Source organism: Raphanus sativus, chromosome 4 (assembly GCF_000801105.2).
Source record: "Raphanus sativus cultivar WK10039 chromosome 4, ASM80110v3, whole genome shotgun sequence".
Lineage (NCBI taxonomy): Eukaryota > Viridiplantae > Streptophyta > Magnoliopsida > Brassicales > Brassicaceae > Raphanus > Raphanus sativus.
In genome coordinates this window covers 51,350,521-51,371,008 of record NC_079514.1, presented here as the reverse complement: position 1 = coordinate 51,371,008, position 20,488 = coordinate 51,350,521, and the positions used below count along the sequence as shown (strand labels likewise).

Sequence of the window (20,488 nt, the reverse complement as noted above, 5' to 3'; positions counted from 1 at the left end):
ATTCATATGGTTTTCTAATCATTGTATCTTATTACATAAAAAAAGGTTGATCACAAAAGTCTATGTGAGACTTTTAACGGTTTAGTAATTTATACTCGTTTTGAAAAATTCAAAATAGAACATATACAAAAATATAAAATTTTACTATATTATTAATTTAATTTTATAATTTATCTTAATAATAAAGAATTAAAAATGATAGAAAGTATACAGATTATTAGCAAATATTTATTATTTAAAATTATTAATTATCATATATATTTTTAATCAGATTAGGTAATTTCTTAGGCTTTATTTAAAGAAAAATAAATAATAAATATCAATTTGATAAATGAATGGTCTATACTTGATGTACTATATAATATAACATTCCATAGCAATTTAATTTTGGACCAACAAAATTTTCAATTGGTTCTCAAACCGCCACATAAACATAATTAACATCTATCCTATTAAAAGCGAAGTACAAATGAGAAATCACCCTTATTTTTTCTCATTATTTACAATAGATTGCCACTGACTTTAACAAAAAGTTTTTTCCTTATTTAACTATCTACTATCTCACGAAACATTAGTAACAAAACCCATTTAGTTTTTTTGTCAAACAAATTTAATGGCCACATTATGTGCACCTGTCATTATTAAGTCCATCACGTTTTGAGCTGTTATCTCCTTCATTGCCCAGATAGTGAATCAAAAAACTAAATTCTATTACTTGCACACCGTATATTCTATTCAAGTAAATAAAAAATTATCACCTTCTATATGTATTTTACTTATATCATTTAGCCTTTGAATTAATAGCATATATACAAAACATAGTCTTTTTTTTATTGCTATAACAGTGATAACAATAGATCGGACGTACATATAGAATGATCGTAAGAGAACATGGCCTAACAAAAATTTGGTAAACTATAAAAGTTGAAAGAAATATTGATATTAATTTTTTTAGGGATGCGCACTTCGGTTATTTTATCGATTCGGGTCGAGTTTAGTTCGGTTTGGTTAATTCGGTTCAACAATTTGTCCAACCAAAATAAACCATAATTAGTTTGGTTAAAGTCGGTTCTGGTTCGGTTTGAATTTGGTTCGGTTTTAATTCGGTTCAGTTTTAAAACAAAAATGCATGGTCATAAAATCATCATGTTGACAACAATTATGAAAAACTAAATTATGTTGACTAAATCCAATATAAAACCGAAACAAAAAAAACTTTTTAAGAGCACAATCAAATCAAAGTTAACTTAGTAAATAGAAAATTAAAAAAAACATCGTTAATAATGTCTAAAAACTATGTAAGTTAAATCTAATATAAAACTGAAACAAAAGACCTTAACAAACTACAAAAAAATTATAAAAACATGAAACAAAAGTTAACTAAAGTAAATAGAATTAAAAAAAAATCATTAACAGAGTTAAAAAAGACTCTAGCGTTAGGATTTTAGTATATATAATATTGCTGATACGTTATAAAAAAAACACATTGGTTACAAGTTCAGTTTAATTCGGTTTGGTTCGGATCGGTTTCGGTTCGGTTTGTTCGGTTTGGGAAAATCTTAAACCTAACTATTGGATAATAAATTTTGGTTTGATTCGGATAAGTTTTAGTTCAGTTCAGTTGGTTCGGTTCGATTCATTTTTTTTGCCCACCCCTACTTATTTTACTAGAAATCATTTTTAATAAACTATAAATTCAAATTTTCTAATATACATAAAATTTGCCCAAGTATATTTCATCTATAACTAAATATGGTTAATAGTTTAATATGAACTTATTCATTTAAATTTCTAAATATGTTAATAAGATAATCCATGAAAGTGGAGAGTAAAAAAATCGAATATTTGTTTCATTGAATATAAAATTAATAAAAACAAATAAAAGCTATAAGATTAACAAACATCTTTCCAACAATTTAGATATAAATAAATAATACAATTCATCATTTAAACACTTTATATCACCATTTAATATATATATATATATATATATAATATCAGCTACTACATAACCTATAAAAATATCATAAAATTTCAAACTAAAACGAACACCCGCGCGGGTGCGCGGGTCAAAATCTAGTTTCAATTACGTGACAACTCAATATAACATTCTTTAATTAGTACAAACTACAGGTTTTAACTTTCCGTATGTTTCTCCCAAAGGTCACCCGACCAACACTCATGACTCATAGAGCAACAATGGAGTCGTCACGGTGACCGCATTGACCAAGTCGACCCACTGTGGCTCGATACAACTGCGAGACCTTGGGACCCTCCGTTGGTTCATGATGGTATGGTTCCCGCATTTCGAACTGGTCAACGGATTCGATCTCCAAAACGGTTTCCCATCCATAGGGTCTTTGTCTCTCCCTTCATCCGCTGCGTCCAGACTGCTTCAAAAGTGGTCAACGCTCTCTCCGCCGTCGGTCTTGACCCTAACGCTACGTCTCTAAAGACGTCCTCTCCATAGAAAAATCCAAGCTATAAGTAGATTGTAATATTTGCGGACTAACAATAATGTTTATATGTTTATTAGCTATGCATTTCGTTTTCGTCTATGAATTTATTTGGACTATTTAGTAGCAGGTCACATCTTTCTTTTTTTTAGCAGGTTTTACAGTGATTCTTTTTTTGTGCAACTGATTTTACAGTATGCTATTATGCATTAATTATTTAATTTTATATATTTTAGAAAGTTAAAAGATGTACTAGTTGATCAAAAATAGAGAATGCAGATTATAAAATTAACGATTTATTTATTTAATCGGTTCATTCTCGGTGGTTTCTATGAATGATGGATTATATATAGTAGAACTTTTATAAATTAATACTCGATAAATTAATAATATCTATAATCAATAAATTTTGTCGGTCTCAATTTAGACCTACCCAAAATTTTGACATAAATCATTAAAAGATAATATTTTTTTTATAAAATTCTATGTAAGTCTATAATTTCATTAAAATTATAAATTAATAATTTATATGTCTGCATATTTTATATAAGTAAGAACCTGTTATTATATTAGTTTTTATATATTCACTATGAAATTATCTTTATATTTTCTTAATACTTAATATATTTTAATGAGATTTAGTAATATTATTATCTAAAACCACATTTAAATTATATGCAATATATATTATATGCACCAAAATAATATTATATAAATGAAAAAATTCAAAAATAACTATTAATGTCTATACACTAAAATCAAATATTTTTCTTATCTTAGAATAAATATATTTTAAAATAAGAAATCTAAATAAGGAAATTTTTTTTATAAATTAATATCTCTATAAATTAATAAAATTTTAAAGTCTCAACAATATTAATTTATAGATATTTTACTGTAGATATAAACTTTGTAGTAATTACAAAAAAAAAACTCCGTAGTAATTTCAGTGCTTTCTAGAACAAAATACTAAATAATGTGCAATAACAGCGTCCGACGTACTCCATACTCTAAAGGTCACACCCCGGCCAACAATCAGAGCAACCGTTTCAATCGGTTCATGCTTGTACTTTCTTATAGTGTTGCATTATATTAGTGTAAAATTCGTAGTCATTTCAATTAGTCATGCAAAAACAATAGAGACAATAACTTATTGTTTAATAAGTTATTCTCAGTGTTTTGAAAACCGACTGAACACTGAACCGGATGACTTATCAGATCACTGGGTTATTAGGTTAACTGCGGGTGAATTGCGAATTAATAAATTAATTAATTTTATTATATAATAATATTTAGCTATGAAAATAAAAATATTAAACTAAAGTTAATATTTACTAAATGTTTTGAAAACATAAAATAATAGTTTGGATATATATATTTAATGTTAAAGAATTTTAGAAAATACTTAACTTAAACTTTACTTTTTATATTTTTATTTTCATTTGATATATAAAGTATCAAAAAATAGTTTAGACTATTTAAAAAAAATTGTAACTAGTTAAAAATTATGACATCTAAAAATCAAAAATAAAATTCATAAATATTTATGTCTAACGTGAATAAAAAATTAAACTTCAAAACCAAAATAAACCAGAAATAAAACATCATTGTAATGAATTGTCAATAACATAAATAAACTAACACCAAATCACATCAACTTAATTTTGGCAAAAGAAAAACGGGAAAAATGTTAAACAAATCCTGACCTTTTTCATTTGGACCATTATAATCCCACGTTTCGAAACAACAATAAAAATCTCAACCTTTTTGCCGAATGGATCAATTTGAACCAGGCGTTAATTAGACTAACTGACCGTATAACGCAGTTAATTGCTGTCGTTAAATCAAAACGACGTCGTCTCCTGCTCCATTAAAAAAAAAGAAGTCTTCTTCTTTATCTCCCAAAATCGATTTGGGGCTTTTCCACTACGAACCCTAGATCAAAAAAATCTCAAATCTCACTCGATTTGCTTCACTCTGGACGAAGATGAGTTCGGATGTGACGTCTGAGAGCTCAACTTTGGCGACGTTTGATATTCGTGGCATTCCGAGGAAATGTGTTTGCGGCTCTAGAATCACCACTTTCACGGCGGATACTGTCAAGAATCCGGGGAGACCTTTCTACAGATGTCTTACTCAAAGAAAGGTAGATTATTTTGCTTCTTTGATTATATTGTGTAGTTGATGAAATTTTATTAAATTTAAACATGATACAATTGGCCTAAAGTGCTTGTGGTTTTTGCATAGAACCACTTGTTTAAATGGGTTGAGGACGCTGTTCTTGAAGAGGTTGAAGAAGCTTTGCCAAAGATTGCACGACTTGAGGCCGAGGTAGCTAAAGGAAAATCAGATGTTGAGAATTTAAAGGGCGTGATAACTGAGTTGATGGAAGAGGTTGTGACAACTAAAACAAAGTTGAAGAGATGTGAAGTGAAGATGAAGATTGTGTGTGTGGTCATAAGCTTGATCAGCATTGGTGTCGTAGTTAGTTTGAAGAACTAACTACTTGTGCCTATTTTTAATTGAAAACTGAGTTGTTGGTGTCTGTTTTCAGTTGAAGTTGTTGTGTTTGTTTAATGTTTCAGAACTAAGCAGACAGTGTTTGAAGAACATAACTAAGTTGTTGTTGTTGTTGTTGTTGTTTGAAGTAATCAATTAAGTGTTGTTGTTATTGTTGTTTGAAGTTAAGAACAAAGCTTTTGAGACACAAAATAGATCCGAAAATAATACCATAGATAAGTGTCAAAGCACTACAAGCTTACAAGCTTGAACATAAGTGTCAAAGCACTAAAAAGCACTAAAAAATAGATCCGAAAATCCGAAAATAGATAAGTGTCAAAGCACTACAACACTACAAGCTTGAACACTACAAGCTTGAACATAAGTGTCAAAGCACTGAAAAACATACACAGATCATTAAAACCATCGTCCCCAACCCGACGCATCTGAGCTTCGTGGCGCATGTGTGGCTTGTTCCCATCTATCTGACCCTTGTGACTGTCCCTGGCTTGGTTGTGATGATGATGCATGAAACTGAACCTACAATGAGCATAAAAGATTAGAAAAAACCATTATCATCTGTAACAAAATGAAAACAAAATGCAAGTGAGCATAAATTTACCGGATTTTTCCTAGGACGACCTCTTGGTTTCTTGGGTTGACTTTCAACAAAGTCATTCTTACATGTCTTCTTGTTATGATTTTCTTGCTTGCAATTAGAACATGTAACAACTCGATCAGCACGAGTAAGCTTCGAACTATCAGTTGCAGAGACTGTCGGACCCTTCTTCTGTGAATCTGTCTCACCCTTACTTTTATGCCTATCATGGTTCTTTGGTCTTCCCGGGTTTCCTTTTCTCCAAGGTGGTGGCAGGATACCTAATCTACCCGTCTCAGGCCATAACTTCTTCCCTTGAACAGGCATTACCCCCATTCTATAGGTTTGACGCCACATAGCTATGGTGTAACAAGGAGATACAAAGTCAGCAAGTTTTTTACCTTCCTTAAGGATCACATAGGCGGCATGAATGCAAGGAATTCCAGTCATTTGCCACTGGATACATCCACAAGTTAGCTCATCCATATCTACAGCATAAGACACACCACCATAATCAACCTCTGTGACTGGACCAACTGCTGGCCAGCTCATACAATCCTTAGACCTGGACTCCACTTTAGCCATTTGAAGATGTGTCCTCTTTGTGAACTTTGTCTTCGCATTTTTAGCTATTAAGGCCCTTCTCGCATTTCGAACCATACACTGTCTCCTTATAGCTTCTAACATCTCCAATAATGGCTTTCTTCTTGCTTCACGGATGGTTCTGTTGAAGGACTCACTTAGGTTATTGAGGTTATCGTTGCACAAGGTCCCTAATTTGAAATATGCTCTGGACCAAGTTTCTGGTTTGGTGACTTGAAGAGTAGCATAGGTGCCTGGATTGTAGTCTTTCAGCTTGTCACTCCACATTTTAAAATCCCCAGCTGTATAACTCCTTGCAATGCGCCAGAAGAGTCTTTGTAGCGTCATGTCATGGCTGTTTTTCTTCCAATTATCGAAGATGTGTCTACAACACTGTCTATGCTCTGCCTCTGGAAGAATAGTGTGGACTGCTTTCACTAAACCCTGCCAATTACAAGCATGAGACAGTTTTAAAGCATTGAGATACATAAAATATTTTAGCACTAGAGATACATAAATATCAGACGCTTACCTTCTGTTTGTCAGACAAAATAGCATAGCCTTTGCCATCCTTTAAGCCCAAGTCATTTGTGAGGTGTCTCACAAACCAGTCTCAATTCGTGTCATTCTCCACTTCTACTACTGCCAATGCAATAGGTACAATCCGATTGTCTCCATCACGCCCTACAGCAGCCAAGAGATGACCCTTTATGTCCCACTTTAGAAATGCCCCATCTAAACCTATTATGCGTCTACAAGTAGTCTTCCAAGTCTCGTTCTGCGCATGAAAGCAAACATATAGCCGGAAAAACCTTTGTTTGCTTCCTACTGTCGGCCCAGGGATGGTCTCGATATCCATTGTAGTGCCAGGATTTGTTCTCTGGATCTCAGCTTGATAATCTCATATCTTGTTGAAGTGTTCTTCGTGGCTTGCTTTTCTTTCTTTCATAATCTTTGTCTTCGCATTCCCACAAGCTTCCACACTCACAAACATCATATACTCTCTCTGGATCTCAGCAGCAATTTCATGCTTGGTCATCTTCGGATTCAATCTCAGCCTCTCAGCGAACAGCATTGCTATGGTAGAACACTTCAAAAACTTTGAGTGTCCTGTTATCTCACACTTGTGCTCACTCACATAACACTTGATCATCAGCTTCTGTTTGCTCTTCTCATAAGAACAATACACCCTCCACGGACACGAGCTATCTTCACACTTCGCACCTAACTTCAAAGCATTGGACCGATACAGCTTGATGTTACGCCGGGTTTTTAGTGTATACCTGAGCAGAGTATGCTTGAATTCTTCAGCAGTGGAGAAAGTGTTTGCCAGTCCAAGCATTGCCTCTGGATCCACATCTTCTCTGTAGGCTAAACTGGGAATTGATTGTTCTTCATTTTCATTATCTGATGATAGAGGATCCGGAACTTCTTTTTCATGCTCCCAATACCATTCGTCCCCACTATCTTCATCATTCTCACAATCATCATTCCTCGCTATGTCTCCGAAGAAGAGAGTCAAATCGCGACCAGCTTCTTCCTCGATACCACCATGACCGTCTGCTTCGTCGTTGGCTTGGACGTCCTCGTTGGCTTGGACGTCATTGTTGGCTGGGAGTTCGTCGTTTGCTGGGACTTCTTCGTCGGCGGGGAGTTCGTCGTCGGCTGGGAGTGCGTCGTCAGCTGGGAGTTCGTCGTCAGCTTCCTCGTCACCGACAACACCACAATCATCCTCGCTGATTTCCCCTTCTTCTTCCCTGTCGAGTACAGCTGTTTTGCTCCTTTTCTTCTTAGCTACATCAGCTTCGTCGTCGTCACTGACGAATTTTCTTTTCGTTACAGAGCTGGCACCACCGAGTTTTCCTTGTCGAGACTTCTTCTTCTTTTCATCACCCATCTCTTCTCTCTACGATTCGTGTTTGATTTGAGTAAGCTTCGTGACTGAGAAACTGAGAAAATCCCCAAATCGATTCGTGATTTAGGGTTTGTAATTGAAAAAAATCCCCAAATCGATTTGGGAGATAAAGAAGAAGGCGAGTTTTTTAATTGAGAAGGAGACGACGTCGTTTTGGTTAACGACGAGATTTAACTGCGTTTAAACGCTCAGTTAGTCTGATTAACGCCTGGTTCAAAATGATCCATGTGACGAAAAGTTTGAGGTTTGTATTGTTTTTAGGGAACCTTGGGTTTATAATGGTCCAAATGAAAAAGGTCAGGATTTGTTTAACATTTTTCCCAAAGAAAAACTGAAAGAAACCTAATTTTTTAATTGAAAATTTCGAATACAAAATAGGTCTGAAAACATAACTAAAAACTTTAAAAATGTAAAAGTTATCTATTGATTCAATCAGTGGTTCAACCAGTACCGGGTTTCGGGTTTTGTTGGGTTTTTGCGGGTTTTTGTGGGTTTTTAAGTTTTGGGATTTTCACAAAACTCAAACCGGATTTATATTGGGTCATCTAGTTTATCGGTTCAACCGCAGGTACAGGTTGGATTTCAAAACACTGGTTATTCTTGAGTTCACCCCTATATTGAATCAATAGGATTTCATTATTTTATATTCAGTAAATTTTAATAAAATGAAACAAAATATTCTTAACTTATATTATATTTTTAAAATAAAACATAAAAATAAATAAAATAATAGTAATTGCAAAAAAAACTTTTTAAATATTTTTAATACTGCCAGTAAAACATTAAACCTTAAACCTTAGTGTTTTGTTGACTGTGTTAAAAATATATATTTTAAAAATTTAAAGTATTTAGAATTTAACCAAGGGTTTACCCAAAAATTTAGGGTTTATGATTTACGATTTACGGTTTAGTTTTTGGGAGAAGGAATTAAAAGTAAAATATATTTTCTGCAACAACTACTGTTATTTTTATTTATTTTATTTTTTAATTTCAAAAACATAATATAACTTTACAATATTTTATTTCATTTCTTAAAAGATATCTATACTATTAAAACAGAAACATTTTTTAAAAATCTACTTATACAAGGTTGTTGGACCTTTAGTTAATTGGTTGGTCATATAATAAATTAATCTAACTATACAATATCAATCAATGCTTCATACCCTATATTTTCTCCTACAATCCACCGGAGGTTATATAGCAAATCAAATTTAATTTAAACACTAGATTTTGACCCGCGCTTTCAAAGCGTGGGTTTATTTTCCTTGATTTTTTTTTAAATTGACAAATATTTAGTAAATGTCATATTTTCATATATTTGTTTTTATAAAAGATTTAAGCTTTTTATCTTTCTTTATCGTGTTTCATTTTAAATGAGTATAGGCCTGAACACAATATCCGGATCCGAAGAACCAACCCAAAACCGACCCGAAAATCAGGATCCCGAACCCGATCAGACCCGGGATAAATATCCGAATGAGTTCTAAATTGCTATATCCAAAGAACCGGCCCCGAACCCGATCCGAACCGAGAACCGAATGAGTACCCTAAGATATTCGAAATGTGAATATATATCTAAAAATATGTTATAATTATATTTATAATTATTTTAATATTTTAAATTAATATTATAAGTTAACTATAGTAGCTATTTTCGGTACCATTAAGTATTTTTGGATAAAATATGATAGTTTGGATAAAAGTTTACCCAAAAAACTGTATAGAATTGATAATTTTTGGTTATTATTGGTTACTTTTGAATAATTTGGATATCAAAATTTGAACCGAATCAGATAATTTGGATACTTTGAGTACAACTAACCGAACCCGTTTTAGATACTTTTCTTATTTGGTTATTTTTCAGGTTCTTATGCATGAGAACCGAACCCATCCGGACCCGGAAAGACCCGATTCGAACCCGATCAGAAATTCTATAATACCCGAATGAGATTTAATTTCAAAACCCAAAAAAACCCGATACCCGAAAGAACCGATCCGTACCCGAACGTCCAGGTCTAATGAGTATTTATGTTTAGAAAATTATAATTTATTTTTAATGAATTAAGTTGGTATAACTCTGATAAATTAATTTTATTATGTGGTTAATTTTTTTAAATAAAAACTTATATACTTTTAATAAATATTTATATTTTTCAATGAAAAAATAAGAATTGGATCTGATTTCTTAATCGGCTCAAATGGCCCAAGAGAAATCTGAAGTGGGCAGTGGGCTGGATCAAAAAAATGACCCAATATAGATGTGTTATTAATATTAATTGTTTGCCTTTAATGAAATATGCAATGTTAATAAAGAAGATGGTATTTTTAGTAAAAAACCCAATAGGATCCTGCTTTAATAGTATAGATATCTCGATGGTTTCCACTTTTCACTTTCCATATTCTAATACTTGCCATATACAAATGTTGTTTTAGACAAAATGGCATTTTTAAAATATAATAATCATGTGAACATGAATCTGAATAGTGTTTAGTTATAAAGTTATTCTATAAAACATTTCCTACGTATTTGATATATATATACCATGAAACATCAGTAATACTTTCCCTAATACTTTTATTGAATGTGTATAAAACTATTATTGTCTATTGATTTGATATAGGTGATCCTTTTTTTTTTGATGACATAAGTTATCACTTTTAACATTACTACCTTGATGATATATATACCATGGATGTTAATAGTATTGATCATTACAAATGCATAACAAATTTCTTTTTTTACGACAAATCAAATAGTTTATTCAATTTTATATACCATTATAAAGTATATAAGAACTTTAATCAACTTTAAAAAAAAAAAAAGATTTTCTGGATTTTTTCCGGGTCAAACAATGTTGGTTCACTGATTAATAGCAGAATTTTGGGTTAATCAGATTTTTAATTAATAGGCTTCTATTAAATTCAACTTTTTCAATAGGTAGAACTTCTGATAAAATATTACATGAAGAACATAAGCTATTCGGAATTACATATGGCCACCAAAACCGGTTCGACTGCAGGTCCGAACAAAATATAAAGCTACTGTTTATATCTTATTTCGTCTATAAATCATATATGTACCCTACCAAAAATAATTAAAATAATTTCTAAAAATAAAATACTTTTGTTGAATGTGTATTAAACTATTATTGTCGATTGATTTGATATAGGTGATCCTTTTTTTTGATGACATAAGTTATCACTTTAACATTACTACCTTGATGATATATATACCATGGATGTTAATAGTATTGATCATTACAAATGCATAACAAATTGCTTTTTTTATGACAAGTCAAATAGTTTATTCAGTTTTATATACCATTATAAAGTATATAAGAACTTTAATCAACTTTTTAAAAAAAATATATAAGATTTTCTGGATTTTTCTGGGTCAAACAATGTCGGTTCCCTGATTAATAGCAGAGTTTTGGGTTAAGCAGATTTTTAATTAATAGGCTTTTATTAAATTCAACTTTTTCAATAAGTAGAACTTCTGATAAAATGTTACATGAAGAACATAAGCTATTCGGAATTACATATGGCCACCAAAACCGGTTCGACTGCAGGTCCGAACAGAATATAAAGCTACTGTTTATATCTTGATTCGTCTATAAACCATATATGTACCCTACTAAAAATAATTAAATAATTTCTAAAAATAAAATACTTTCTTCGCATCGTTTAAATTTTGATGCACTATTAGTCCTCAACATTTGTTTTTGGTTCGAGTATTATAGTTTTTGTTGTTTTGGTTCTATAAATTTAGGAACCATGCAAGTATTTACAAAATTTTGTTAGATTCAGTTGAGTTATTTCAGTTTTGGTTCGGTTCAATAGCAAAGTTGGAAAACGACTAATATGAAAAAAAAAAAATTAGTTCCAATTCGATTCTGGTTTAATTCTGGTTTTTAGGGTTGCTACAAATTTATAGATAAAATAACATATAATTTGGTATTTTCAGTTTAAATATTAAATAATTTGGGTTTTTGAATAAAATATCATAAAATTCGGATAATTTTAATATTCTGAATAAAAAATATTCGATTAATTCAGGTTTTCGGGTTATCCAGTCAGAAATAGTATTTTTTAGGATATTTGGTTATTTACAAAATAAAATGTAATCAATATTTTTAAGTACATAATTTCTTTTAAGAATACATGTACACATTTGATTCTGAGTTCGGCTTCAATTTTTCAGTTCCATAGATATATGATTTGCTCGGTTATTTATGCAATTCAATTCATTTTTGGTTTCTCAGTTTGGTTCATGGTTTTGGATAAATATGCTCGAACTTATATATTATCTTATACAAGAAATTGTTAAAAACAATTGAAAAAAAACCCGCGCTTTCCAAGCGCGGGTCAAAATCTAGTTGAATATTAAATAAAAAGAATCTTATTGGAATACGACAATTACTATGATGCTCTTCCATGCAATTTTCTATTGTGAAATGAACTTTTTTTTTTTGCTTAAACTTTGTGGAATGAACTTTATTACACCTAAAGCAAAAGATCGTCGCGTGTATAAATATTTTATTTCATTTTTTAAAAAGATATTGAATATGAAATAACGAAATCTTATTGGAATACGACAATTACTATGATGCTCCTCCATGCAATTTCCTATTGTGGAATAAACTTTATTACACCAGAAGCAAAAGATTGTTGCATGTATAAATACATCCAATTGCTACTGCCAAAAACCACAAAGAAAAAGAGCAATGGAGTCTGCTAAAGCAAAAATCAATGGCCACCAAAATGTCATTGTGATGCGTCACGGTGATCGAGCTGACAAACGCGAGCCACTTTGGGTCGTAACCGCCGTGAGACCGTGGGATCCTCCGCTCGTTCACGAGGGCAAAGTTCAAGCCTTTCAAACCGGTCAAAGAATCCGATCTGAGGTTGGGTTTCCGATTCACCGAGTCATTGTTTCTCCTTTCCTCCGCTGCATACAGACTGCTGCCGAAGTCGTCGCCGCTCTCTCGGCTGTTGATTTCGATCACAACGCTGTGTCTTCTAAAGATGTGCCTTCCGTCGATAACTCTTCGCTCAAGGTTAAACAATATCACTCTATATTCATTTGTTCACATGTATTAGAAAAATACATTAAATTACAGATGAATCATTTTTTTGTATTATGTTCAAAAATATTTTTTATCAAAGCATCTATCTAAACTATTAAAACTGAAGTACATTTAGTACTTGACCCTGACTTTTCCACAATAATTATCAACCTATGCCGCTCTTCAAAACACTGTAGTTTTATATTTTGCTGTCCATTAATTTGGCAAACCAAAAAACGTTTGTTACACCAACCTGTCCCATTAATTTCGCAAACCAAAATAAATACCACATCACCAAATCTTAACACAATATTCACAATAATTGGAAACAAAATAACAATAAAAAATTCTTTCCTATTTCTACGATATCAATATAATCAAAACAAATATTTAAGATAAATTACCACCGAGTGTCATAGAGTGTCGTTTTGGTTTATAAAAGTTAACATGTTCTATAAAAGGAAATTAAGTATTTTGAAATTATTAATCTAAACTATTAAAACTGAAATACATTTAGTACTTGACCCTGACTTTTCCACAATAATTACCAACCTATGCCACTCTTCAAAACACCGTAGTTTTATATTTTGCTGTCCATTAATTTGGCAAACCAAAAAAGGTTTGTTACACCAACCTGTCCCATTAATTTCGCAAACCAAAATAAATACCACATCACCAAATCTTAACACAATATTCACAATAATGGAAACAAAATAACAATCAAAAATTCTTTCCTATTTCTACGATGTCAATATAATCAAAACAGATATTTAAGATAAATTACCACCGAGTGTCGTTTTGGTTTATAAAAGTTAACATGTTCTATAAAAGGAAATTACGTATTTTGAAATTATTAATATTCCTATTAGTTTTTAATAGCTTAACTTATTCAAACTGATATCTTAATATTAGTTAGTGTGATATCATTTATTTTAGTTATACCGTTAAGTCTTTTTGACGGCAAACGACTATACCGTTAAGTCTATCAATTTAATTAGGGTGGTTTAATATTTAAGGCCAATGGCATCCTATTGTAAATAAGAAAAAAAGTTAGGGTTAGTTCTAAATTGTACTTATATTTCAAATCAAAATAATATTTAAAAATTATATCAAAAATTGATTTAACATATATATATATTATATATATATATATATATTTCAAAAAAAAATTTACTAAACTATTTTCCAATAACAATTATTAAAAATGTTTTCAATATATATAAGAAAAATACAATAAAAATTCAAATTTCATATACCAACTTAAATTATGATTTTTATATTTCACATTAAATTTTAAAAATATAATACATGTGATTATTTATAGGATAGTACGTATAAAATACTATTAGTTATATGTTTGTTCTATTTTTTAAAGAAAAAAATAGATTGTGAATTAGAGGTGGGTTTCGGGTACCCATTTGGGTTCGGTTCGTGTCTGTTTCGGTTTCGGGTTCCCGGGGTTAAAGATTTCATTCCCATTCAGATATTTCAAAATTTTGGTTTTGATTCGATTCGTATATTTGCGGGTTCGTTCGGTTTCGGATAACCCATTTAAATTATTTTTTAAATTCATTATATACTTTAATTTTCTCAAAATATATAAAAATAATAATATATAAATTGTCAGAATAAATAATTATAATACCTAAGCTTAACATATAAATTGGTTTGATTTAAATATTTGGATAGAAAATCAATAATTATTTTAAATATTTTGGTGTTTTGAGTATACTTTAACTATTTTAGATATTTACATTTGACTATTTATATATATTATCAATTATTTAAACCAACTTAAAAGTACTATATATATTCTGGATGTTTTTATATATATTAAATCTAAAAATAATATATATAATTATATAAATCTATTTCGAATACATTCAGGTATCTGAAATACTTCGGTTCAGATCGGATTCAGTTCAGTTCTCCAAATGCAAATATTTTGAATAATTTGGATATTTAATCAATTTCAGTTCGAATTTGATACTTCTTTTTGGATCGGGATCGGTTCAATCTTTTGGATTCGGGTATAATGTCCAACTCTAATATTGACATTGAAAATAAATAGCAACATATTTTATAAAAAAGTATACTCGCACGGATGTGCAGGTCAAAATCTAGTTTTAGTTTGTTTTATGCCTTGTCTCCTCTGCTTCAGGTAGCTATTGAATTTGGATTGTGCGACACAGGGGCTATTAAGAAAGAGGTTGCTCCAAAAGATGGGAAGTTTGATTTCAAGATTTCAGATCTACAAGCTATGTTTCCTAACAATTGACATTAATGTGGATATGGCTTGTAAAGAGGTGCTCTCTCAACGACATTTTTTTCTTCTTCATCTTCGTCTTTGTTTCTTTGAGTATTTTTTTTTTGTGCACGTGTTTCTTTAAGTATAATCTTGATTATTATGTTATTTTCCCTCGATTCCATGTTGGTTATGTTTAGTTGCCACAATGGGAAGAATCTGTGGAAGACTTTAAAGAACGATATGTTGGTACATTGAAGGTTCTTGCAGACAAGTATCCTTCTGAAAATTTGTTATTAATCACTCATTGTAAGCAATAAAATTATTATATGGCTTTTAATTTTAACTCAAAACAACATTTCTCTAATCTTGAAACCGTTTTTTTTTTGGGTTTTGGAAATCTTGCAGGGACTGGAGTAGGTACTATACTTTGCAAATACTTCAAAGATGCAACTAAGTACTTAGTAGATTATTGTGGTTCTGTTGAACTGAGAAGGCAGGTTTCCAAAAGTAATGAATCTGAGGAATTTGAAGTGATTACTAGTCATGGTGTATCTTTCAAGGACAACAAAGTCCCAATCCATGGTCCTGTAATAACCTAATCTTCGATTTAGCCGGTTTTGTATATGAATATTTGGTTTCACAGGTTTGATTCAATAAAATAACATTATGTAAACACGTAAAAAAGCAAACACATGAAAGGGTTTTATTTGTATTGTATTTGTATTTTCTTTTCATTACATGTATTTGTATTTGTATTGTGTAAGCAGTAAGCATGAGTATTGTCATTAGACAAGAAACATGTAATCTAATGGTATACATATATGTCCATCCGTCTTTTAATAAATTTCCACATTTCAAATCACGTTCCATGTTTATACAACTCTTCTAGGTGGATTTTAAAGGTGGATCTCATATATTTAAATTAAATGTCTCATTCCTTATATATAATATGTATCATAGTCTAACTTTGCATTGATATATTTTCTTAAAAACAATTCCTCTATTTCTCCATACTCCATGTATAATTTTCACATTTATTACATATCGCTTTAAATAGATAGATACTAAGAATATTAAAAATATTAATCGTACTAGAATTACCCTATACAATTCATTTTAAATTGATCAGTATACTTTTATTGGCCATATTGATTTTATTAGTACTAATAACATTAAAGGGGGTGTATTCAACCGAGAGTTTCAGGTGATTTGTATTAAAATGACAAATCCACTGTTATTCAAACATGAATTTTAAAAACTCATTTAAAATCCACTGTTATTTAACTTGACATTTCGTAAAATACTCTGAAATCCACTGTTATTGAAAATATTTTAAGTTGTGGGATTTTAAAGTTTTGAGGTGATTTTAGGGTGTTTCGGTGGAGTTTCTTAGTTAAAAAATTAAAACCCAAATCCCATTGTTTTAGGTGATATTCTAGAGTAGTTTAACAAAAATCACCTAAATCTCTGCAACTTATTAAAATCATCTAAAACTCCATTAAAAATCAAATCACATCAAATGTTAAATTGAATACATCCCCCTAAGTAGATAAGTCATAAACACATACATAAAGACATAATTATTCTTTAACTACGTTGGGCCTAATCTACTTTCTAAAACAAATAACACATAACTTTATATATCGTATCGAATATAGTAATATTGTATAGTATTATACTTATACAATAGTACTAAAAAAAACAAACTGAAATATAATATATATCGAAAATGCTTTGAACCATTACACACAAAATATATTAAACCTCAGAGATAAAATTCACTTTAAAATTATGTAATAATTATTTTTAAAAATTAAACTTCGTAATGTACAAAAAACAAAGTTTTATATCAAATTTTGTGTTACAATAAAAAAGACACAACTCGCGCTTGCAAAGTGTTATTTTTACATACGAAAAACAATTTTGATATTGTTCTTTAAACACAAACACTACAAGAAAACAGACGCATACCGACGGACAAAACCGTCGGAATGTCGTCGGAATAGCCATATTCCGACGACATTCCGACGAAAGTGGTCGTCGGTTTCAGTTCGTCGGAAAAAAAAAATCGTCGGAAATCCATCAGACTGTCCGACGATTTTCTGACGGATAGCGATGAACCTTATTCTGACGGAGTTCCGACGCCATTCCGATAACGCATTCCCTCGGAAATCCGTCAGAGTATTCCGATCACCGTATTCATCGGAAACTCATGATTCCGACGACAACAATTCCGTCGGTATATTCCGACGAAATAAATCCGTCGGAAATTCCGACGAAATAAATCCGTCGGTATATTCCGACGAAAAAAGTCGTCGGTATATTCCGACGAAACGATCCGTCGGATTCATCCGACGACACATTTCGTCGGAATATACCGACGGAAGTTTCGTCGGAATATACCGACGGATTTATTTCGTCAGAATTTCTTATTTATATATTTTATTAATTAAATTTATTTATTATTATTTTTTTATTTTTTAAAATATTAAAATTAATTTAAACAAAAACTGAAATTAAGAAACTATTAATAATATTATAGAAAATAAGTTTTAATACAAACTGAAAAAAAACATTTAGAAAGATTTAAATTAAAAAACAAAAAAAAACTACTGATCCGGGAACAAACGATCCAACTTCTGCATTATCTCGAAGTTGGTCTTCTTCTGATCCGCCAACTCAGCAAGGATTGTAGCATTCTGCTCCTCCAATGCTCCAATCCGTTGATCCTTGTTCTGTAGCTGCTCTAGAATCAATGGATCGGCGTACGGGACTTGAGATGGAGAAGTCGGACATGAAGAAGCACGACGGGCCAACCCTACCAAACGACCCTTTTTTTAGGGACCGCCTAGAAAAAATTTAAGTTAGTAAATATAATAATAGAAAAAAATATAAAATTAATAAATAAAGTATTAAAAACAAATATAAGAATAGAAAAAAAATTACCTTTTCAACCAGCTCGTTGATTTGCAGTCGGGACATGTTGTTCGAAGCACCCGTAGAATCGTCGTCAGAAAGAGGCTGCTGAGAAGCTAGAAAAGCTTCTTTTTGAGATTCCACCATCTCAATGACCTCTCTGATCACCGGATCCTGAATTTCACCAGTCCCTTTGTTGGTGTACGCCTCCTTAATGACGACGAGATGATCGACGGGATTACCATCGTTTTCTTGAATCTAAAAAAAAAATGTGTTAGGTAATGCATATAAAAAATTATTTAAGTAACTAGAAAGACAAATAAAAAAAAATTACCAGTTGATCCTCCTTAGAGGACATACTGCAAGCGCCGAGGTTGTGGACGTAAATTTCTTTCCCGCCACGATCGCTCTTCCGGTTGGCGGAGTTCTGTAGAGACTTCTCTATAGTCTCTTCCTTCTCCCAGTGCTGGATCAATTGGGTCCACACCGTCCCGCTAAGTAACCGGGGTTTCCTCTCATCCAGCCATACTTGCTTCCACTCGTAGATCTGCTTCGTGTAGACGGTCTGGGCTTTGCGGCTGAATGCCTGACGGACTGTTTCCGTCAGGCCGGAGTCCCAAGTAAATTCTTGCTACAAAAAACACACAATTTGATTAGTACATATAAAATATAAAAAATTAAAAAATGTTAAAAAAAAACTTAATAGTTACCGCGAACTGACGAAACCACAACTCGCGTTCCGCGGAAGGGATCGAAGTCCACTTGTCATATCCCGTCTGGAGCATCGAATACATCATCTGGGTGATGCTCCCGCTAATCCCACTGGTCGACTTGTTGAACCTTTAAAAAAATGTTAGATTAAAAAGAAAAAAAAGTAATTGTACAAATGAAATAAAAATACTAACCAAGTCGAGTGTCCCATCCGTGGGTAGCGTTCGAGAACCGGGAGATGCTCTCGACCTGGTTGTTGAACCAATATTTCAACTGGCATGACCCCCGGGTCATGTGGAGCGGCTGCAGGAGCTGGAGCGGGAGCCGGAGCGGGAGCCGGAGCGACAGGAACCGAGTTTTGTTCGTGAGACGACGAACCCGATGCACGGGAACTGCTCATCGAACTAGCTCGGCCACGGGGTGCGGACCGACGAGGTGGGGCACGCCGACGAGCACTGGAATCATCAGACCTAGAAAATAAAATTAATATATTAGTCAAAACATATATATAAAAAAATAAATTCTTTTTTATCTATAAAAAAATTAAAAATGGTTTTATAAGTACATAAAAATAATTAAAAATCGTTTTTATCTATAAAAAATATTAAAAATAGTTTTTATCTATAAAAAATATTAAAAATAGTTTTTATCTACATAAAATTAATTAAAAATCGTTTTTAGCTATATAAAAATATTAAAAATAGTTTTTATCTACATAAAATTAAAAATCGTTTTATATATATAAAATATTAAAAATAGTTTTTATATACATAAAAATAATTAAAAATCGTTTTTATCTATATAAAATATTAAAAATCGTTTTTATCTATATAAAATATTAAAAAAGTTTTTAATCTTCATAAAAATATTTTATCTGCATAAAAACGTTTTTATAAACTTTTATAAATATAGAATAAAGTTGTTAGATATATAAAAAATAGGAAAAACGTTTTTAAAAAATCAACAAATCCAATATATAAACCAAAAAAAAAAACAACAAATCCTAAAATCTAACACCCTAAATCCTAAACTATCCATTCAATTTCGAACATGCAAATCAATCAAACCTCAAATCCTAAAATCTAACATCCTAAACTCTAAAAAATGAAAAAGATAGAGATTGAGATGATACTTACATGGTGGGATGGATTCACGGAGGTGGGGACGCCGGTGGGATGGATTCACGGAGGTGGGGACGCCGGATTCGCGGTGAGAATCGCCGGAGAAGAGAGAGAAAACGGAGAGGATTTAGAGAGAGAGGCGAAAATGGTGAAGAAGGAAGAAGGATGGGTTTTTATTTAAAGGAACCGACGGACCCGTGTCCGTCGGTATGTCGTCGGAAAAAGAATAAAATAATAGAATAAAATAATAAATGCGCGGTTTAATGAAATATTCACGCGGTCCACTCGAAATTTTCACGCGGTTTGTAATTTCGGGAAACTAACAAACCGACGGAATTCCGACGAACATAGATCCGTCGGAATGGGGCAGGTC

General features: G+C 31.6%; 2 protein-coding genes and 1 pseudogene across 2 annotated transcripts; 2 read left to right on the top strand and 1 right to left on the bottom strand.

Annotated features, from left to right (window-relative positions):
* Positions 1-4,443: 4,443 nt before the first annotated feature.
* Positions 4,444-5,047, top strand: LOC108851264 (uncharacterized protein At1g43920, Chloroplastic-like). The gene is made up of 3 exons (XM_018624669.1): positions 4,444-4,602; positions 4,704-4,940; positions 5,042-5,047. The coding sequence occupies exons 1-3, from the start codon at positions 4,444-4,446 to the stop codon at positions 5,045-5,047; spliced, it is 402 nt and encodes a 133-aa protein (XP_018480171.1).
* A 325-nt stretch (positions 5,048-5,372) lies between these two features.
* Positions 5,373-6,994, bottom strand: LOC108851265 (uncharacterized). The gene is made up of 4 exons (XM_018624671.1): positions 6,797-6,994; positions 6,668-6,706; positions 5,578-6,579; positions 5,373-5,495 (listed from the first exon to the last, which is right to left on the bottom strand). The coding sequence occupies exons 1-4, from the start codon at positions 6,992-6,994 to the stop codon at positions 5,373-5,375; spliced, it is 1,362 nt and encodes a 453-aa protein (XP_018480173.1).
* Positions 6,995-12,777: 5,783 nt separating this feature from the next.
* Positions 12,778-16,211, top strand: LOC108843260 (uncharacterized; annotated as a pseudogene).
* Positions 16,212-20,488: the final 4,277 nt, after the last annotated feature.